Here is a 23,659-nt window from a genome sequence, read left to right as displayed (position 1 = left end):
TGGCGCTGGAGGTAAGGTGCCTGCCTTACCTGCGCTAGCCTAGGACGGGCCGCGGTTCGATCCCCCGGCGTCCCATATGGTCCCCCAAGCCAGGAGCGACTTCTGAGCGCATAGCCAGGAGTAACCCCTGAGCGTCACCGGGTGTGGCCCAAAAACCAAAAAACAAAACAAAAAAAAAAAAAACAAACTATGTTGAGCTAGATTATGGCAGTGGGGGTTGGGCCTAGTCTCAGATCTCCCTTCCTGCTAACTCACCTGAGGCACAACCCAGCCAGAGCCATTCCTTATCCTGTGTTTTTTTTTTTTTATTTTGTTGAATTTTTCAAAGAATCATCGTTTACATTGATTTTTTTGATTGTTCTTTGAATTTCACTTCATTAATTTTTGCTTTAAGCTTTGTTATTTCCTTTTGCCTACCTATTTTTATTTTATTTTGTTGAACACTTTCTAATTTTATAAATTGGATCATTAAGTAATTCATGTAGGTCCTTTTATTCTTCCTGACATGTGCTCAGAAAACTATAAATATTCCTCTTAATACCACTTTTCCAATGTCCAACACTTTCTGAAAATTTATGATTTTATTCTTATTTGGTTTTTTTTATTTTATTTTTTTCCAATGAAACATGAGCATAGGTTGTTCTTTTCTATGTCTAACACATTCTGACAATTTATGTATTTATTCTTGTTTCCAAAAAATCTTTGATTTCCTCTTTGTACTCATCTCTGTCCCACTGGTTGTTCATTTTCAGAATTTAAGGTTTTTCTTCTGTGTCTCTTTGTAGTTCACTTCTAATTTTAGTGTATTGCAATCTGAGAAGGTAATTTTGATTTATAATCTCTTGATTTTTATGGAGTCATATTTTATAGAATAGCATATGATCTATCCTGCAAAATGACTGATGTTCATAGAGAAGAATATGTATCCAGTTTTTAGGGTATAGAGAGCCCTGTATATTCTACTAGGCCACTTTCTTAAATTTCTGCATTTAAATGTAGTATATTCGTATTAGTATTCATCCTGTTTTACCTATCAAGAGGTGACAGGGCAGTGTTTAGATGTCACACTCGTATGGTATTTCTATTAAAGTCTTCTTTCAGATTTGTCAACAATTGTTTTAAATATTTTATTGGACCCTCATTTGGTGCATCTATGGTAGAAGTATGATTTCTTCCTGTTTTACATATTCCTTGATTATTAATAAATGTCCATCTTTGTCCCTTATAAATGTAAGTCTAAAGTTTGTGCCATCTGATATTAATATGTCCACTCCAGCTGCTTTAAGGGATTTATTTGCTTGGATGATTGTCCTCCAATCTTAGATTCTGAGTATCTTTTTTTCTGACTATTTAGATGTGATTCTTGTATGCATCAGAATGTTGGATTAAGCTTTTTAATCCATCTGGTAACTCTGTGTCTCTTAACTGGTGAATTTAGTCTATTGACATTGAGAGAGATAATTATCATGGGACATAGTGAATAGACCATTTTTGTAAACACTCAGAAACTCCACCATTCCAACATAATAAAGGCAAAAACAATGCAAGAAAGATGCAGCTGGGGATATGAAGAGAAATCCGAGAAATTTTCAAATTCACCAAAAAGCATGAGCCAAAGATCAAGGACATAAATAAAATCTAATGTCTTAGTAATAGAAATCAAGTTACACAGCCCTGCAAAATTAAGAAAACTATACATGAATAATTTAACCAACTCAAATAATAACTCTATCAGAAGATGAGAGAAAACATAAAAATTGAACTATGGAATCTAAAAAACATGTTAGCAAGCCATAGTAGCAGAATTACACATGTGGAAAATCATATGGTTGAGCCTGCAGAAATTTTATTTACAAACAATGACAAACAGTCAATAAAAATGCAAGATGAAGCATTAGAAAAATGTTGTGTACTTAATGAAAATAACACAAAATAAATAATTTCGGGTTCATAGGAAAATACCAGAAGGGGTAGAAAAATGAGATAGGTGAAGAATAAGTAGTGAGGGAGCTAATAAAAGGGAAAGTTCTCACTCTCTAAAAAGATGCTGATGTACAAATTCAAGAGGCAAAAAGACATTTAAATAAAATAGACCGTAACAGAACAACTTTTGTATTAAATAATTAACGATGGGGCTGGATGGAGGTGGATGCCATCCCAGGCCACGTGGTTCCGCAACCCCCACCAGCCGGTGGGTCCCAGGCCCAGGTGAAAGCCGGGTATAGAACTCACACACAGGCAGGCATCAGGAAGCATCAACTTTATTCATACCCTATCCACCACATGTGTGTGGCCTACATCATAACCTTTCAAGCATTGCTATTCTTAGCTACCCTGCATCTTAATTCCTTTCAGCCATCTTCCTTTGACCTCCATCCTGGTCAAAGACCAAAAGAGGCAAAGCACCAAAAGCCAGAGAGCCTAGCAGGGCAGCCCCTAATCCCCTCGCTCAAGGGTTTATCTACCTATTCCAAGACCCCTCCCAGAAATGGGCGGGTCTCAGGTAGGTACACCTAAATCCAGGGTGAGTTACATTTCCCCCCTTTCTGAATTATAAAGACCCTTTTGTAATTCTGACTCCACCTTTAGCCAAAGGTGGGTTAATATTTTCATGCACCAACGTAATAAAAATGGAAATTAATATACCAGCCCTTTTCAAAAACATAACATTTTTGCAAAATATACTATCCACCTGTAACTTAAAATTATCTTAATGCTTTTTTACCAAGCACTATTCCGGAACTTTCATGTTCCTATACTTTTAAACTATATTGGGGGAACTTTTTGTTCCTAATAACCCCCCCCCCTGGATTTAGGTGTACCTATCTGAGACCCGCCCATTCCTGGGAGGGGTCTTGGAATAGGTAGATAAACCCATGAGCCAGGGGATTAGGGGCTGCCCTGCTGAGCGCTCTGGCTTCTGGGTCTCCACCTCTTTTGGTCTTTGACCAGGATGGAGGCCAAAGGGAGATGGCTGAAAGGAGTTAAGATGCAGGGCTAAGAATGGCTGAATGCTTGAAAGGTTATGATGTAGGCCACACACATGTGGTGGATAGGGCATGAATAAAGCTGATGCTTCTTGATGCCTGCCTGTGAGTGAGTCTTGATTCCGGTGTTCACCTGGGCCTGGAACCCGCCGGCTGGAGGGGGGTTGCGAAGCCACGTGGCCTGGAATGCCATCCACCTCCATCCAGCCCCATCGTTAATTATTTAATGCAACAGAACAACTTTAAGATAAATAGAAATCCAAATAGCTAAAAACATAAAGAACCTTCTCTCAGCCTCCTTTGAGTTTCACTGCCATTACTAAAACTACACACTTCACATCTATCCTCCTTTTCACGTTTGAATTTATATTGAAATGATATTTTAATTTATATCATAGACTCCTTGAAGATTGTATGTAGTATTTCTTTTTAGAAAAATACACAGCTCATGGGGCCAGAGAGATAGCACAGTGGTAGGGCCTTGCATGCAGCTGACCAAGAATGGACCTTGTTTCGAGTCCTGGCATCTCAGAAAATCCCCCAAGTCAGGACTTATTTCTGAAAGCATATCCAGGAGTAACCCCTTAGCATCACAAGGCCAGAGTGAAAGCACAGTGCTAGGTCATTTGCTTGCAAACAACTGATGCAGGACAGACCTGAGTTCAATCTCCATCATTCCCTATGGTGCCCTAGCCAGGAGCAATTTCTTAGCTCATATCCAGGAGTAAATTTTGAGCTTCACCATGTTTGTCCAACCCCAGTCTCCCCCAAAAAGAAACTATAAAGCTCATAGACCAAGTAAAAATAAATCAATAAACTAGTATGCAACATTTATATCATGCTTAAACAACCATAAGAATATATACTCAAGCCAAATTTTATACAAAGAATTCCATAGATCACTTTCTAAAACACCCTAATATTCCAGCAATTCAAACCACTCAATGCAAAGATCAATGGGTAAGCTAAGGAAGACATCTATTATGGAGTTATGGAGAGAAATTCAGGCAAATCTACAAATTTACCAAAATGCTGGAACCTTGTAGATGAGGACCTAGAATCAACATTAATGTTTAGTGATAGAAATCAAGGAGTCACTTGCAAAATAAAAATTAGAAAAACTATAGGTAGACAATTTAACCAACTGAAAGATGAGCTTTTCTATAATATGAGAGAATCCACCCAAAAGAAATTGAAGGGATTAAAAAATAGTGAAATTACACAGGTAGAGAACTGTATAGATGAACTTGAAGACAAATTACAAGCCTGCAGTGACAAAGAAGTAGAAAATAAGAGAGACAAAACCCTGGAAGAAAATGCAATACACTAAATAAAAAAAGACAAGAGAAATGATCTCCGAATTTTAGGAATTCCAGAAGGCGAAGAAAACAGGAAAGTGGGCCTGAGAAATAGCATGGAGGTAAGGCATTTGCCTTGCATGCAAAACTTCGGTGGTTCAAATCCCGGCCTCACATATAGACCCCCGAGCCTACCAGGAGTAACCCCTGAGCGCTTCCAGGTATGACAAAAACAAAACAAAACAAAACAAAACAAAAACAAAACAAAACAAAAAAACAGGAAAGGGAAACAATCAGTGAGCTAGATAACAACAGAGAAATTCCCTATACTTGGGACAAATGTTTCCTTATAATTCCAAGAGGCAAAAAGCAAACAAAATAGTCCCTAACAGTGAACACCAAGGTATTCAGTAATTAAAATGTCAAACAACAAAAAAATACTCTTTAAAGCAGAAATGGAGAATGTCACGTCAAGTATAAAGGAAAACACATAAAAATCAAACCAGAGCTATCATTTGAAAGTAACACTACTGAATGAAAGAAAATTTCAACTTAGAATTCACCACCCAGCTAAACTCTCATTTAAATAGGAAGGAAGAAAAAAAACATTTTCAGATAAAAAAAGAACTCCAACCCGTATGAAAATTAGTAAGAATGATTTTTCAGTAAACTCAATTTTGAGCTAACATATGTCTCAACAATCCCTCTGTTGTGTATCTATACCCATCATCCAAAAGAAATTATGCACACTGTTATTCATTGCAGCACTCATAATTATAGCTAAAAATCCGCAAAGATGTCCAAGAACAGAAAAGTGGATCATGAAGTTTTCACACATTTAAACAATAGAATGCTACAGAGCAGTAAGAAATGATTCAAAAGAAGAAACTATACATTAATGCAATTTACAGCAATATAGTTGGAACTAGAAGATATTATATTAAATAAATAAATCAGAAATAGAAGTATAAATACAAAATGATATCACTTACATGTATATTAGAATAAATCCACAATAACACACATATGGTCGATAACTAAATGGTAGATAACTTGAAAACTATAGTTGTGAGGGCATAGCTAGAAGGAAGCAAATTGAGTGGAAGAAAAGAAATAAATAAAGCCTTTATCCTCTTTTATACTTCAAAGAAACATGTCACAAGCATAAAGTTGTTTATCTCAGACAGGCTTTCAACCACCTGCTCATTATAGATATTAGAATAATGTCCTAATGCTTTTAATCACAGAAACAGGTGCAGAATGCATTTGAAATCCAGGGATTCATGCTAAGGTGCTCACTAGAAGAATGATATGGGGTCTTAATTTTATTATGTCTATAATAACTCTCTAAGTTCTTTGGTTCACCCTTGTTTTGTATCTCAGTGTTTTATCAAATTACACTCCAAATACAGTGCTAAATATGCTAATAACTTAAGAAAATACTCTTATTTATCTATTTTCCATTTCGTTACATCTGCTATTATGATCTAATATTTATGGCCACAGATAATATTGAAATATAAAAATACAAACAATAAACTTTTGTTATAGGCTCCATTCACTGAGTACGTTTTTGCCATTTACAGTTTTCAATGAAAGCTAATTTCCTATTATACCATAAGGCCACATTTTTATTTTGCTTTCAGGAAAGGAATCTTGATTTTCAGACATGGTTGACTATATTCTATGTAGTAGACGCCTCTGACAATACATTCAGACATATTGCTTAGTACTCTAGACATAAACATTATGATTATATAAAGAAAGATCCCTGTACACGCTACTAATCAAAGCTTTTACTTTTTTTTTTTTTTTAGCAAAGTTTACCCTCACCATTGGTTTATTGTCTAGAAACTGGAAAATCTTTCTTCCTGATGTGCTGTCCTCACATTTGTTAAAACATTCAGACCCATTTTCTTTTTTTTTTTTTTCAAATAAAAATATGGAACGCTTCACGAATTTGCGTGTCATCCTTGCTCAGGGGCCATGCTAATCTTCTCTGTATCATTCCAATTTTAGTATATGTGCTGCCGAAGCGAGCACACATTCTGACCCATTTTCTAACAGTCAGTTCTTCAACTGCAAAGTACAAATAGACCTCCTATGTCTATGTAGGGGGATGTGTTTATGTGATGATACATCTTTATATATCTAATCTATATTGTACTTCATGCCTGCCTAGTTGTATATTGTCCATGTATATATAACACCACTGCCCCCAGCTTCTGCCTACTGCCTTACAAACCTTCTTCTATTCTCTCACCCTCTCATCACTGATCTGTTATCTTTCCCTAATTATCTTTCTTTAATTTCTGTTCTAAATTCTTCAAGATCCGAAAACTTCGCCTGCTCCAGCAAGTTGGTAGCCAAATGGAAGGACACCCTCCAGACCCCCTTGCATTGGCCCCGGAAGAAGCTGTAGCCACTGCTCCTGCTGACTTATTCTATGCAGCCCGTTTTCTCATATCTCCCCTCATGGTGGACTGTTGTTTACTACAGGATCTGATTCTGGAGATATCTTCAGCTCGATGACACTACCTGATCCCTGATTTCTGTGAACCATTCCTAAGACTCCACGAGACGATTTCTTTTTTTTTTTTTTTTGATTTTTGGGCCACACCCGGTAATGCTCAGGGGTTACTCCTGGCTATGTGCTCAGAAGTTGCTCCTGGCTTGGGGGACCATATGGGACACCAGGGGATCGAACCGCTGTCCGTCCAAGGCTAGCACAGGCAAGGCAGGCACCTTACCGTTAGCGCCACCGCCTGTCCCCCACAAGACGATTTCTTAAGATGAAATTGTGCCCTGGATTTTTTTTTTTTTTTTGGTTTTTGGGCCACACCCTGTGACGCTCAGGGGTTACTCCTGGCTATGCGCTCAGAAGTTGCTCCTGGCTTGGGGGACCATATGGGACGCCGGGGGATCGAACCGCGGTCCGTCCTAGGCTAGCGCAGGCAAGGCAGGCACCTTACCTCCAGCGCCACCGCCCGGCCCCTGTGCCCTGGATTTTATCTATCCATCCAGACTATCCCAACAGACATAAAGGAAATACCTATATTTCCATTGTATATTTCTGTAAACAAATTCCTTAATAGCTATAATTCTTAGTGTGTATTGCAAAAGTAGAGGTTGCATCCCCATCTCTTTATTGAATCTCCTTTGTTAGAAATTCTAGTAGATAACTCTCACTTGGGATCTGATTTCAGGTTGAACCACATTATAACAATTTTTCAGCTTGGTATTTTTACCCTTATATGCACCAGGTGTATCATGTGGCATAGTTCCTTTTTGCAGGCATACTAAATTTGGAAAATATGACTTATTGAAAAAGTTTATAACTAATACAGATAGGAAATCATAAATTCATAGTGCAGGTGTGCCTTTTCACCTGGAATATTTGTCATGGGAACTTGACTTAGGCCTCAGTTCATCAGACATCAATAGTTCAACCCCGAAGCTGGGATCCCTTCCTCAGAACTGGCACAATTTTCTGCACTAGCACCAGGTATCACACTCCCTCCATAAAGGCTCTATTGCCACCCCGGCTCCAACTTGTTCTAGGCGAGAATTCCTCCCTGAGGACCAAGAAACAGCAACAACATGCTTGAAGGGCAGGTATTTCTTGACTTTCCACCTTAAAGATGAGATGAAATCAGATGATGTTCCATATCACCCAGATTTTGAAATAGGTTCTGTACAAAAAACAGGATCTCTAATTACAGAAGCCTGACAGGGAAAACCATGCTTGGCACAACACTTCTTGGGACCATAAAGACCTTGGAGGTTGGATAATTAGTATGCTGGAGCCTGTAGTCAATCTTTTGACAATATGCTTTATGGGTAAATATAACCTTTTTTTAAGCCAGGGATATTTTCTTTCTAATTTCCTCAATGTTTGCTGTGCCTATGCAAAACAAACAAGAAAACAAACCTTCCACACACACAACCTTTTTATTGTATTTTATTTTTAATTTTTTTCATATCTTCTAGATAGGGGTTCCTGCCTCTTCCATAGAGCCTTAGGCCATAAAATAGTTTGTTTTAACTCATATTTCAATGTTTTTTTTTTTTACAAATTAAGAAATGGAAAAAATAGTGGATGTTCCAGGAGCCAAGTAGATCAGGTACATTAGGTAAAAATGTCAAAACTATACACCAAAGTCAAATTTAATGACAATAATAACAAGAGACCTAAACTATATCAATCAAAATATTAAATGGATCAGATTTCAAATGAATTTATAAATCTATCTGTGATATAGGAGTCTTTCCCAGGAAACATCATCCCTTTGTTAAGACATTAAGAACTAAAATGTGATTTCTGAGCTACAGGTTCACTTAATATTATCATTACCATCATCATCATTATTATTATTAATCATTTCCATTGGTGACTGGAATAAGCATTTGCTTCCTTTGTTAAGACATTAAGAATTAAAATGTGATTTCTGATCTATTGGTTCAATTAATATTATTATTATCATTATTATTATTATTATTAATTATTTGCATTGGTGATGGAGATAAGGAGTTGCTTCCAAGTTGTACTGAGGCTATCTGTAAAATCAAAGGTCTGAGGTTCTATTGTTACTCAGATCTTATAAAGCTGGAGACACTGGGGTTACCAATCTGGTATTGAGGGCTTCCAGTATTAAATCAGCCAGTGCTTGGGAGACTACAGGGTTGCATCTATTGCTGCTCTTTGGACATTGATCATGGCAAAAACAAACACAGAGACATTCTTGGGATGACTTGAATAGTTGTTCCATCAGCATGCCCTTATTTTGTCTTTTGTGAACGTATCTCATAGATAGCTTTGAAATATGAAAATAATAAAAATTGGATCCCAAATATACATTTTTAAATAAGAAAGTTCATGCTTCATATAAGAGTATTTTGTAATAAATTTTATTATTTATTATTTATTATTTATTTATTACAAAATACTCATATATGATGCTTAAGAATCTTCATTCACAGAACATGATGTCAAAAGCCCTAAATCCCATTATGTTTGATAATAGTTTTTTATATGATTTGGTGTTATGTTTTATCCATATGTTAATATAAATAAATCTTAAAATGTTTTATAGACATGTTTACAAAAAATGAAAAAGTGGTTGTATAAACTAATTTTTTTAATTTCTATACATTGCTCATTTGATGGGTGTGTTAGAGGACCTTAGTATCAGTATGAGCAATTGAAAGGCGAAGAGAAAAGAGACCAGAGAAACCTCCTCTTAAAAAGTTTAAAGAGGAAATGGAGAAATATAAACTCCATTTTGTAAATACTTTTTTAACTTACATACTATATAACTAATTTAAAAACATCTACACACTAAAGAAAAAGCTCATAAAACAAAGATAGTTCAGTTTGTAAAACACTTGCTCTGTTCATTGCCCTGTAGGTTGGATCTTGGGCACCACATATTGTCTTGTGAACTCCATGAGGACTAAATACTAAAAACAATGTGTCCAAAAACAAAATAAAACTAAAAATTCAAAGAGAATTGATAAAATAATATAATTCCCATGCTTTCTAAGCATTTTTTCTTATATTTCCTGAAGTAATGGAATATAAAGAATGGAATATAAAATGTATAAATATTAAAATATACTTCATATGTGAAGTGAGAACTAGATACATACTGCCATACTCGCAGTACATTTAATTATCACATTTAAAACATATTTCTTTGGGGTCATCAAGATAGTACAATGTATAAGGCACTTCTTTTACATCAGGCTGATCTGAGTTCTCTCCCTGGGCCCCAGCACAAAGGCCTAAGCACCAGAGAATAAAGTCCTAAGCATTATAGGGTTTGGATTCAAAACTAACAAAAAGATAAACACAAACAATGCTTATTATTGATTTCTTTTATCTTTATGGAATATTCCATTTATAAGATAAAACAATATTTCCCAAATCTCTGAAAATCTAAAATCACAGTTATTTATTATAAACATTTTTAAAATTCATGTGTATGTGTGTTTATGGCAAAGATAAATTCTGACTCAGTGAACTAATTCTAAAATCAGTATAATAATAAAACAACATTGAGAATGTTTTTTTACACACCCATATATACACACTTTTGTTGGAGGATGGTGTATATGGACATGCACAGAAGTAACATGTTTGGTTTGTTAAAAATACAACATTTTTTTATGAAAAGTTAACACAAGAGCAGCTTGGATCCAAAGCAATGATACAGCAGGCTGAGCATTGCCTTGTATGCCTCAGAGAGGAATTGGATCCTTGGTACTCTGAGCACAGCCAAGAGTGATTCTTGTGTACAGAACCAGGAATACAACCTGAGCACCCATGGGTATGGCACTAAAAACAAAAGAAAAGAAAAAACAAACTACCACCACAATAGCAAAACAACAACAAAAAAAAGAGCAGTAAATGGAAAGTTCCAATAATCAGAAATCTCAGATCACATAAAACATACAATGATAAACAAATGATGGGGATCTCATGTTCACCCTCACAATCCTTCTGCCTTGCTAAAGAAATAATCTTTGTTTCCTGTACTTTGACTTTAAAATGAACACAGAGCTTGTTGATGTGGTAGTCTTTGCAAATTCTGTCATGGAATGCACAGCTCTCAGCTCTAAAACTACCAATGAGAGCATCTAATGATTATTTAAGTATGAATATAATAATTATTTGAATATCTTTGTTTTGAATAATAGTCAGAATGAATACTGTTCCTTTCCCAAAATTTTATATATTCACTTCTATAATATTTATCTTACAGTCAAATAGAATGACTGAAACCCAACTACAAATATGTTTGAATTGTGGTGCTAAATATATTATATTTAAAAAGAATGATCTATCTCTTTATATAAGCATCTATCTATAAATATATATATTCTCTCTATCTCTATATATCTTCAATCTAGCTATCTAGCTATCATCTATATATCTCTCTATGTATCTACGTAAGTGCTTTATTTAGGCACCATGGCTGCAGAATTGTGTTTAGTTGGGTTTTATTCATAGATGTACACCAACCTTCCATAGTGCAAAGTTCAAGCCACCAATATCCCCAGTTTCCCTTTCACCTCCCAATGCCTGTACATCTCTGGGAGAGTTATTTGATGTTTTCTCTTTCTTTTCCCCTTCCGTTTTGACACTGCTATTTACACTATTGATAATGAAGGGGTGCTGTGCAGGTCATGTTATACCCTTTCAACACTCAGTCCTTCTCTAGAGTAATAAGTTCAAGCCATTGTTGTCATAGAAGATCCTTCTCTTCTTTAAACTTCACTCACCACTCCTTTTGGCTAGCATCCTACCATGGACTGGTCTTCATGGTTATCGTGATTGCCTATGGATGTCACTACCATATTATATTATTTTTTTATATCCACTCTGCCTCATTTCTTTCAACATAATAATATCCATGTCGATCCATGATAAATTTTTTTCATGACTTTTTTAGCCTAATAGCAAATAGTATTCCATTGTGTAAATATACCACAGATTCTTTAGACACTCATGTAGTGTCAGACATCTGAGTGGCTTTCAGATTCTGACTAATATAAATAATGCTGCAGTGAACATAGGAGTGCTAGGGTTATTTTTTATTTTTTTAATGATTTTGGTTTTTTTTTCGAGTATATTCCTAGGAGTGAATCATATGGGAGTTCCCTTTCTATTCTTATGAGGAATATGAATATTGTTTTCCAGAAAGGCTGGACTAGTCAGCATTCCAACCCACAGTGATTGAGAGCCAGCCCCTTTCTTCCCAGATCCATGCCAGGCAGCAATGCTTTCACTTTTATTGTTTGCTGAGGGTACCAGTATCTGTGTTATGAGAATATAACTCATTGTTTTGATTTGCATCTCCATGATGATTAGTGATATAAAGCATTTTTCATGTGACTTTTGTCATCTATATTTTTTTTTGAGAAAATGACTGTCCATTTTTTCCTACCTAGTTTTTGGATAGGGTTAGATTTGTGTGTGTGTGTGTGTGTGTGTGTGTGTGTGTGTGTGTGTGTGTGTGTGTATGATTGTTATTTTCTGTAAGTAGTAACTTTTATGTCCTAGATATTAACCCTTTAACAGATATGTATTGGGTGAACACTTTTTCCCATTCCATGGTAGTCTTTGTAACCTAGTCACTGTTTTCTTTGAAGTGCAGAAGTTTCTAAATTTAATATAGTACCATATGTTTACTTTTGCTTCCACATACTTGGACAGTGGCATTTCACTTTGAAAATGCTTTTAGTCTGATGTCATTAAATTTATTGTCTACATTTTCTTCTGTGTATTCTATGCTTTCAGGTCTAATATTAAGATCTTTAATTCATTTTGATTTCACCTTTGTGCATGATATTAAAGAGATGTCTGAGTTCACTCATCTCTAAGTAGTTGACTAGCTACTACCTTTATCACTGATAAAAAATAACATATTTTTAAATATTAGAAGTATAATCAGATCCAAGTCTATTTATTGATATTAAGTAAGTTTAGTAACAGAGAAAATAATATTTAAAGGGATACCAAATATCTCTTATAAAGGGATAATATAATCATATTATCATAATTTATATTATATGATTGTATGTTAATTATAACACAATATTATATTATATATGATCATATATTATATCATATAAAATGATATATTAATTATAATGTGTTATATTAATATAATTATAAAGGGATAATAAACTATAATAAAGGGATAATTTAATTATAACAATTATTAAATATATATTTCAATAATATATACATATTCAACTAAAATATAATACTGTAAGAATATTTGGGGTGAGTCAAACTTTATGTATACTAATAATGTGAGAAATACCATTTTTAATCAGTAAAGTATAGTTGCATATATATACTTTATTCTCTTGATAAATCTACAACAAGATGTGAACTACTTTATAGGTGCCGTAGCTTGAACAAAATTTCTAACTTAATGTTGAGCAAAACGTATTTGTATGTTTTAGTATTAGATATAAAATTTTGTAACTATGATATGATTTAAAATTTACAAAGAACCGAATAATTAAAGATATCAATCTCCTTAACATCAGTTGGTCTTATAAGCAACTATAAAATTGGCACATTTCCTTTTTCTTCTCTTACTGACTAGAAATTAGTTTACCAGATAGCTACATTGTTCATTTATTCTCACTTTTCTTTCAGTAAGTCTCTTGTTGAATGCTACACATAACATAGTGAACGTGTTTTGTATATAGTATTTCTATAAATTAGTGAATTATTGTACATTCCTGATGACTGTTCATATTAGCTTGTGTATTTTTTAACATAACTATTACTACTCAAAATGATTAATTTGGTTTCTACTAGTATATTAAATTGACCTTTCAAAGTAAGGAACAATTTTACCTTCATGTTCAGTTTTTATTGGTATATGTTTTCTATGTTTTATTCTATTTTTTCATGACCATCTAACAATTTTTGAAACTTTTAAACTTTTTAAAATAATAAATTAGGTTGATTTTTATTGGAAAATAGGTTTTCATACAAAAATAAAAAAATAAAACTCTGTCAAAAACAACTGACATTTACCTTTTTCGTTTTATTTTGTTTTCTGGGTTCCACACCCAGAAGTGCTCAGGGCATACTTTTGGCCTTCTTACACTCATAGATCACTCATGGTGGGATTAGGGGCACTATATGGAGTATTTACATTGAACGTAGGTGCATAGCAAACATTTTGGCTACTGTATATCACTCTGATATTTATATTTTTACATTTTGGGGGAGGCCACACCTGGTGATACTCAGGGGTTCCTCCTAGCTATGCGCTCAGAAATCTCTCCTGACTTGGGCGACCATATAGGATACTGGGAATTGAGCACATGTCCATCCCGTGTCAGTCCCATACAAGGCACGTGCTATTGCTCTGGTCCCTCTGATATTTATTTTTAAAATTGATATGATTTAGACTAGAGGATATGGTTTAATTGTGGTCGAAAATATGTGTAGGTCTATTTTGATAATATGAGTATTATCTGTTGTAGCACTATTGGGCCTGAGCATCACAAAACCCAGAGTACAACTGGGAGTTGCCACCATGCATCAAAAACCCACCCAAATGTAGCTCCTTAAAACAATAACAAAAAAATAGTAATATGAATGAGGTAAAACTTCAAACAAAAATAATAAAAACAAATATATAGTTTCAAGGAAAGTGTTACAATGCTATATAAACAAAAATAAATTATAAATAATAACTGAATGAAAATGAAATTTGAAATTATTTTTTAATGTCTTGTATTTATTAGAAGACAAATGACAATAAAAATTTATTATTGGACAAAGAGATGATACAAGTCTTAGGTCCTTGTCTTACAAAAGGTAGAACCTGATTAGATACTGTTTTATGGTAAATAGTTCCCAAGAACTGAAGATTTATTTAAGATGCACATAAAACCAGGAGTAACTTCTCAGTATATAAATCTAGATATGTTCCACAAACCAAACAAACAAACAAACAAAAAAACCAAATCCAATAACAAATTTAGATCTCACTATAATAAAACAAACATTTCAAAGTAGTTACAGAATTTTTTAAATCTTGCAAATTGCTTTAAATTAATATATCTTATCATTAACACAGTACGCAAAACTATATTTATTCATATTTCTTGCTCAGGTGCAATTTTCTAATGCCATTCTTTACATTGGCATTAGATAATATTTATAATACGATCAACATAAATATATGAGCTATTGGAACCCTATTTATTAACACATAAAATTTTGTAAATGAAAATATAAAATATGTGTATTTTTCATTAACAGAAATAGATCTTTGACATAGAACATTAAAATGAAATATTTTAGTAACTAAGTGTACATGAAGAATAACGATTGTTTTTATTTTATTCTATTTTATTATATTGATTTTTAGTTTTTGGACCACACCCAGCATTCTCAAACTTACTCCTGGCTCTGGGCTCAAAAATAGTTTCTTGCATGCTAGCGGCCCATATGGGATGCTGGGAATGGAGTCCAGGTCTGTTCCTCCCTGGTCAGCAGCTTGCAAAGCAAATGCCCTATCGCTATGCCTATCACTCCAGCTTTAGAATACAGGTTCTTAGAAAAGAATTTAAAGGAGTTAATGTATTCACTTTAATATTTTTGTAGCTTTGTCTGCTTTGTTCATTTAATACACAATATTCAGTATATTTTGGATATTTACTTGCTCTCAAAATTTCTAGAGGATGGATATACCTTTGAATCTTTTGATAGGTATAGTTAATAAGTTAGGTATTATAACTTTATTAAGAATTATGAATTGGATCACATATAAAATAGTTTAGTAATTTATTTCTCTTTAATCCTAAATTTTTAGTTCAAATGTAACTGAGTACTTTAAAATAGATAAAATATTCTGTTCCTAAAATGATATTTACTGGGTGAACTCTTTCATAAACTACGATTTTTACTTTAAAATTGTGTAATTGCAATACATTTTTGCTAAACTCGACATTTTGCTCATGTGACTTAATTTTGGAAATATTTATCTGTAACTTCACATTATTTAAATGCTAATAAAAAGGATAAATATCACATATAAATAAGACTATTAATATACATTTGTGATTACATGATAACAAATAGCGATAATTATCTATTTTAAGTGCATTTATTTTTCTAAAAAGTAGTGAATGTGAAGTTTTCTTCGTTTTACACAAAATCATTGCATATTTCAGATATTTTTAAAAATAGTATGGTATGTTCACTGCATTTATTTTAACATCATTGTATCCTTGTTGTATAAAAACTATTTATTCTGGGGCCAGAGAGGTGGTACTAGAGGTAAGGTGTCTGCCTTGCAAGCGCTAGCATAGGATGAACCCCGGCGTCCCACATGGGTCTCCCCAAGCCAGGAGCAATTTCTGAGCGCATAGCCGGGATTAACCCCTGAGCGTCAAACAGGTGTGGCCCAAAAATAAATAACAAACAACAAAAAACTATTTATTCTAAGGACTCTAGAGACCATGTATTGACAGTTTGATGTTTAAAACATTAGATAATTTTAAACATAATAATTAGATAATTAGAAAACAATCCTGGTAAGCTGTGAGCTAAATTAATAAGTGATTATTGACAAATGGGACCAGAGAGATAAAATGCAGGGACCAGAGTGATAGCATGGATAAGGCATTTGCTTGCATGCAGAAGGAAAGTGGTTCGAATTCTGGCATCCCATATGGTCCCCTGAATCTGTCAGGAGCGATTTCTGAGAGTATAGACAGGAGTAACTACTGAGTGTTGCTAGGTATGAACAAAGAACAAAAAAATGAAATGAAATAAAATAAAATAAATAAAATAAAATAAAAATGGTATTTATAAGGAGGTGGTATGAGCAAAAGGAGGTGGTATGAGATTAATGGAAACCTGTGTCCTTGGTCAAAATACACTAACAGTGGTTGTAGGTTTGGAGTTGCAAGTCTGTTTTTAAAGCTTTGTAAATTAAAGCACTAAAGAAAACAAAAACTTAAAAAAATAATACAAGGGCATAATACAACAGCAGTTGAACAATTGCCTTGCACACTGCCCGGTATATACCAGATTTGATCCCCATCATCCCATATGGTCCCCGAGCGAGGCGTGATGTCTAAGCACATAGCCAGGAGTAACCTCTGAGCATTTCTGGTGTAGCACAAAAAACCAACCAAACAAAAATATTAAAAAATTACTAAGTTGTTTACTCTTGTGGAAGAAGTTTAAAACCGAATTTTAGATTGGTTTAAATTTCAAAATATTAAAAAATTAAAAAAAACTGCAATAATTATTCAGTGAGATAGCGGTACATATCACCTAATATAAAATGAAAATTTGTGGATTATTAACGTAAAAATGAACACACAGAAATGCACTTAAAGTTTTCAATTTAATTTATTTTCAATTTAAACATATTATCAATAGGAATTAATCCCTCACTAAAAGCTCTTTGGTGTTTTCATCAACCTCATGTTTTCTAAAACATTTTTCAGACACCTATTGAGTTATCATTTTAATAATGCAGTAAAGTCTAAGGTTCTGAAGATCAAAGTTTACTGAGTCCAATATTACTATTACTATTAGACATATTCCCGAAGACTTTTAAAACGATGTTGCTTTCCTTTCACTCTAAATGGATTGGTGCCAGTGGGTAAATAAGTATTTTAATATTTTACTATTGGGAACATAATATCATGCATTATGCAATATTCAGTATTTTAATGATTTCATTTTCTTCTCTTGTCAACTTTTTCATTTAAAGTCATGCAAAGGAATACAATTCACTGAATTATATTTAGATCTTTAAATTACACAGTTCATTTATCAAGTTCATTTCAAGAAGGTCCATATTCCATAGAAGAAATGCAGCTTAAATACAAGTTTGATTACAATCCTTAAAAAAGTGATAAAATCCAAGTTATAATCAATTGTCAAAAAAGCAATGAAATATCACTAATCTGACTAAAAGGCCACAGTCGTACTGCTACTTTCATATTGTCAACACTTGGTATAGAAATTTTCATTATTTTTTATTACTGGAGTTACTTGGTAAGAAAATAATGTAGAGAGCACTCTTAGGCTTCACAGTAGAACGTTAGAAGCTTATCCAGCAAAGCAGTTTGTTTCCAGATGATCAAATAGGAATCGTCCATTCATTCCAAAATATCTACTACTTGGTATACATCATTTTACAGCACTCATGTATTGATGATTTTTCAGCCAACATTAAGCATCACCAATTGCAGTCATAATATTTTTTATTTCCATTATTTTTCCCAATTCAAAGGACAAACTAATATGTCCCGAATTATCAGTACTCGAGGTTTTATGAAATGTATCTTTTTCAAACCATATAAAGTGATTTCTGTGATAGAAATCTTAATCACAGAAGCAAAGCACTTAAACAGTCAATGAAATATAAAGCAATGGAAGTTAAATCAGTCTCGTTTTAAGATTGGTCTAATAATACTCTGACTATATTAAAGAGTATTGATTGTCTTTCCCCATCTGACTTTTTACTTGAGGCTCAACACTGTCTCAAGTTCCTCTTCTGGAACTGAAACTGACTTCTCTGAAGCTCGTTCTCCAGCATGAGTATTTATCGTTGTAGCTGAGGTGTTTCTTGTCCATCTCCTTTGAATGCTAAGATCTTTTCTCCTTTTGGGACTTCTCTCCTCCTCATGAGCTGTGGGTGCTACATCATCAGCATTTATGTTTCTTGGACTACCACGTTTCCTAGGTGTGTCAGACATGGGGACTTCTGCCTGTTGTGCTGTCAGGGATGACAGCAAAATATCTTCGGTATTCCCAGTATCAGAAAGTCGTGGCATTTTAGGAGGACTTCCATCAGACTCAACCATATTACTATTACCATCTTGACCTTTTTCTGTTACATCAGCAATTAGTTCAGTAGAAGAGCTCACAGTTTTCAAGGGAGTAAACATTCTTTTGAAGTCTTTGGGTGATACTGCATCCTGATATTCCGTGGAAGTCTGGTCCATTATGGTTGAAGGACTGCTGTTTCCTTCGCTCACATCTGATTTCTCCAAGTAATGTGAGGAAGTATCCTGTAGCCTTACATGCAATTCTTGATTTTCATTTTCTTGATGGTCTAAGGAAAAAGATACCTTCTTTCGTGTCTTCAGTGAGTCCGTTTTTTTTAGAATTGAACGTGGTGGTGTAGTAACATATATATTAGTTTTGTTGTCATAGGCAACTCCAGTTGTACATGGTGCAGTTATGCCCTCTTCCCTCAATGAAATTGTAGTTTCCTTCAGTTGTAAAGGAACAAGAGAAGGTCCAGGAGACAAAGATGGTGATGCTAAAGTTGATGGACGACAAGACTTTAAAATGGATTGAGGACTATATTTGGCAAATCCAGAAGCATTAACTGTTGTGGCCGAAATTTTAGCTTTCTTAGCCACAAGAGGAGTTTCAAGGCAATGTAATTCCTTAGCCTTGGTAATTTGGTCCCAAGATCTTTTGACACATGAACTTACTGGCAATAAATGAGATGGTAGGTCCAAAGGAGATTTGGTGGGGCTTGCAGAAACACCCTCATAGATTGAGAAGGCTGATGCACAGGACAATCAGCCGTATTCAGCTCTTTAGAACTTTTTTGTGAAGCTTGTGCAATTGGGGTTCCAACAGAAGCATCAGTATTGGGAGAGAAGATACTCCAGGAGAGATTCTTTGATTCTAGGACTGGTGTAAAGAGAATTGCCAGTGTTAGTTTACAGTTTGTGCCAACTGTCTCCAAGTCAGACAAAACTTTATTTATGAAAACAGATCTTGACAACACAGTTCTCTTTAAAGTTGGCTTTGGAAATGCTGATAACACTTTGGGTGTAGCAGTTTCTTGAACAATGGTTGTTGAACGACTATATGGCTTAGCTCTTTCAACTGTTACTTTTTGCTCAACTCTAGGAACCCCTTTCCCACATTGGGCTAATATGAAATTTTGAATCCGAGGTCTCACTTCCATAAGAGGATCATGATCATTCATGCTATTCATCTGCAGAGTTTGGTTCAGCTTCAAGGCAGGGATATAATTGGCATGATGTAAGTGGTGAGGTAAAAGGAAGTTATGGTTCTGAACATTGTTATTGGTTTGCACAATTCTTTTCAAACAGTCCTCTTCAGTGACTGTCAGAGGTAGCTTTAGAAAATCTTCCAGAAGGCCCATTTTGTGGCACATGTCGTAAGTGTGCTTTAATAAGTCTTTTCTGTTTAAACTACTAGAATGTTGCGCAGCAAACTTAAGGCCTGAACCACACACCTATTATAGATCAAAATGGTGAGGTGAAAGCAAACATCTTCATCTGTGGACAGCGTTGGCTTCATGGTATGGATATATCTGAGGGCGATTCTGTGCTCACCGTGACTTATGAAAGCTTGAAGAATCATTGTATGTTGCCATGGCAAAGGTTCGACTGTGGCTGGGTCAAGCAGAAGTTCCAAAGCCCTCTCATAATTTTTATGGTCTATATACCACAATCCTTTAATCAGTTTCAGTTGGCTATAAGAAATGGCAAAAAGCTTAAGAAATGATTCAATGGCAGAATCATCTTTGTTTGGAAAACAAGACAGAATATCTAGCAGCAAATAGATGGTAACTGCATGTTTGTTTGCTTCTGGAATATTATCAAGTAAGTATATGTCAAGCAGTGCATACAGACTTGGAGGAGGATATTTTCCAGTGCTTCCTTCATTGTTTTTCCACAAATTCTCAATCCTATTTCCTAGGTGAGAAACCAGTCCATCAATGATCAGGTAATCAGAATTCATTTCCCCCCTTGAAAAACTCTCACACTTCTGTCGACAACTGGTGTAGTACTCCTGAATTACAGGGTAGTTATAGCATAAACTTCTTAAATGCATAGCATCATGGAAGCCCTCTGGTAGAAGCTCAAATCGACAGAACCACAGAACCACTTGTATGTACTGACATGTGATTTGAGTCAACATACGTTTATTGTTCAGGCTCAATCTGCCTTTCTCAGTCATGCTTTTGGCCTCTGCTAACAAACAATTAAGAACTGCATTAAGGTGGCACAGAAGCAAATAACAACAATGGATAGACTGTATAGTCTGTGGATCAATGATATGGCATGAGCCATCAAATAACGACGCACACAGTCTGTCCAATTCTTCTTTGGTGACATTCACTTTATTCCATGTCCATTCTAGAACAAAGCACAACTTAGTGGCCGAATGTGGGTGTTCTGATGCCCATTGTTTTATGCATCTAGACATAAGTGCGAGGAAATTTGTTTGGTCTACTGCAGACCATAAAGCTTCTAATTGGTCTTGCTGACTTAAATTTGAAAATGGATTATCAAGAAAGTTTGGTGACATGTCAGCCTGAAACATTGCTTATAATGATCAGAATGACACTGTTGTGAGATTGCCCCAATGCACTTGAAAATATCAGATTCTTTTTCTGAAAGCCAGTGCAATTGATGTGAACCACTCCTGAGTTCATCAAACAAGTAGCATCAAAATTAAGACATCTTGGATGAAAAAACTCCTCAGGAGGTGGATGGGAAGGAGGAATTCCTCGACTTAAACTCCTCTCATGCACTAAGATATGCAAGATATCATGTGGAAAAAACCTACTTACTACAGAATCCAGGGACCACAGAGCAAAATAAGAGCTATTATGGAGATATTCACCCGATTCTAGTGCACCAGGCAATTGTGCACTATACCAACTGTTGATATCAAATATCCCCAAATATACAGAAGGCTTTTCCTGTTCTGATGTACTCACTTGCCAGGTAAAGATGGAAACACTAGTTTCAGGAGACAGAGCTTCATTCAGGCCGTCTTCCCTATCACACAGAGATGGAAATTTTTCTATAGTCTGACACCCTAAGAATTTGGTGTTAGTCTGTCCTGTAAAGGAATGATGCCTTCTGTAAGGTCCAGTGTGTACTTTCTTCACAGAAGTGCAACCCCTCATATAAGCTTTGTCCTGATGTCAAACATTTTTTATCACGAAAGCGCAACTGAAGTAGATGCAACTCAGTACACCCCCTTGACTGTCCTGTTCGACTGAACAGCCCACAAATAGCAGAAATTGTTAGGTCATTTCAGGTTCTTGAAAAGTAATAGCACATATGGGTGTTCTTCCTCCTCCAACTGTGTATAATACTCTTCTGTCAAGGTTTTCATACTCCAGAGTGCGATGTAGCCATCAAACCCTACCGCGAGTTGGTTTGTGCGATTTATGTAAACCAGAGTTGAAATTTCTGTTCCTAATGGGCCTACTAGCTCGAAACCCAGATGGCGTCCTTTTGCTTAGCAAGTTCTCTGGCTGTGTTACTTCACTGGAATACCAGTCATGAGTTGAAGAAGCGATGCCTTTAGTCCTGTCTGTTTGTATGGCAGGTCATCCAGAGATAGGTCTGTCAGCAGGATCTCTCCAATATCTGTGGCCACTGCAGCCACACCAAAGAGCCCTTGCAAACTGGGGTGTAAATTCTCAGTGCCTGCACTAGGTCCTCCCTGATTACATACAGTTTCAATAGCTGTTACCCTCCCTGAAATTGCTATTGCTTTCACCACTTTGGAAAGACTAAAGTCATAAAGACAAGGATGCTCCCTTCGCTGTCTTCAGTCCAACGAGCAAACCTTTCTCTTGTGCCACAAGAATTCCTTGACAGCTAGAATGATGGCAGGTTCACACTCTGGAATCTATATGCCGATGCCCTCTGTCCTGTCAAAGTGTTTATAATCTCCAGTTGTGGACCACAAGTCAAGCAAGCGAGTCCTGGAGTCAGTTTTCCTTGAAGCCCATATTCTCCCGTAGCTTCATCTTGGCCCAGGGCCTGAAGAGTCACTTCTGAGAAAGGCCGAAGGCCGCTACTTACTTTTGCAGTTAACTGTCATAGTTCCACTAAGCAGAGATGGACGCAGAGCCGCCACGACCGCCTGCCTAATGGTCCTCGGGAGCCCAAACAGCAGCGACACTGTGGACTGCATCACAGCATCTCCTGGGAGACGCCACAAAGGTTCTCAGGCACGCACACCTCTGCTGGGCGCCAGCTGCTGCCTCTATCCAACAGCACTCCACTGGCACTTCCTAGCTCCCTTGAGCCACGGGGAGACTCGAGATGGCCTTGGCTGCTCAAGCCGCGTGGCAGCTCAGCACTCAACACCTTGGTTTTCTGTGCACAACTTAGTGGTCTGGATTGTGGTGGCATGACCTGGTCAGGAATTGGGGAGGAAGAATGGGGAGGATTAGGTAATCTGGTTTTAACCTTTCTTACTTGATTCTGTGCTTCCAGACCTGAGCTACCAGGGAACTTTGAGGGCAGGTCCATGAGACCAGGACAGGAAATTTCACACCTGCTTGTGTCAGTGGTGCCAGTCACTGTATATAGAAATTTCTGCGAGGAACAGATTGGAAATGACACTGTGCCCAGTAAAACCAGCGGAAACATCCCCAATTATTTTTATGGAATACATTTTCCACTTTTTTTTTGTGCTAAATGTTCGTTTTTCATTTTCAGTTAAGCAAAGACATGCACCTCTTAAATATTAGACTAACGCTCTTCTAAAAACGTTATTGACAAACATTCCATTGATCTAGCTTAAAAATTTCCCATGTCAGTAATTCTTTCAGTTTCATAAATGTATTGAGTGATTTCAAATGAGGGTACATAAATATGTATATAATGGATATATGTTTAAACCCATATTTACTAATTATTTTGTATTTAAAAATGTGCCTTTTATTGATGATTCATGTCTTGGATTTCCTACTACGTTAACCACCCACAGTGTACACCACCATGTATGTATAATATTTTTAACATACTGAACTACTCATACAAGTCCCTCAAATATATTGCAGTGTT

General features: G+C 35.6%; 1 protein-coding gene and 1 non-coding gene across 2 annotated transcripts; both read right to left on the bottom strand.

Moving 5' to 3' along the window:
* Window positions 1–6,221: 6,221 nt before the first annotated feature.
* LOC126032919 (U6 spliceosomal RNA) lies at window positions 6,222–6,328 on the bottom strand. The gene has a single exon (XR_007504079.1). It is a non-coding gene; the product is annotated as a U6 spliceosomal RNA (small nuclear RNA).
* Window positions 6,329–18,310: 11,982 nt separating this feature from the next.
* On the bottom strand, window positions 18,311–22,684 carry LOC126032148 (protein ELYS-like; the record flags this gene model as incomplete). Its single annotated transcript, XM_049789846.1, is given in 12 exon segments — window positions 18,311–19,326; window positions 19,329–20,045; window positions 20,048–21,161; window positions 21,163–21,695; window positions 21,698–21,733; window positions 21,736–21,830; window positions 21,832–21,885; window positions 21,887–21,935; window positions 21,938–22,392; window positions 22,394–22,433; window positions 22,436–22,480; window positions 22,483–22,684. Coding segments are annotated over 12 exon segments (4,356 nt in total), but the record flags the coding sequence as incomplete, so codon positions are not given.
* Between the last annotated feature and the right edge of the window lie 975 nt (window positions 22,685–23,659).

The sequence above is a fragment of the Suncus etruscus genome, chromosome 16, assembly GCF_024139225.1.
Source record: "Suncus etruscus isolate mSunEtr1 chromosome 16, mSunEtr1.pri.cur, whole genome shotgun sequence".
Classification (NCBI taxonomy): Eukaryota; Metazoa; Chordata; class Mammalia; order Eulipotyphla; family Soricidae; genus Suncus; species Suncus etruscus.
The sequence above is the reverse complement of the archived record's forward strand: the minus strand, read 5'-3'. Positions and strand labels throughout refer to the sequence as shown.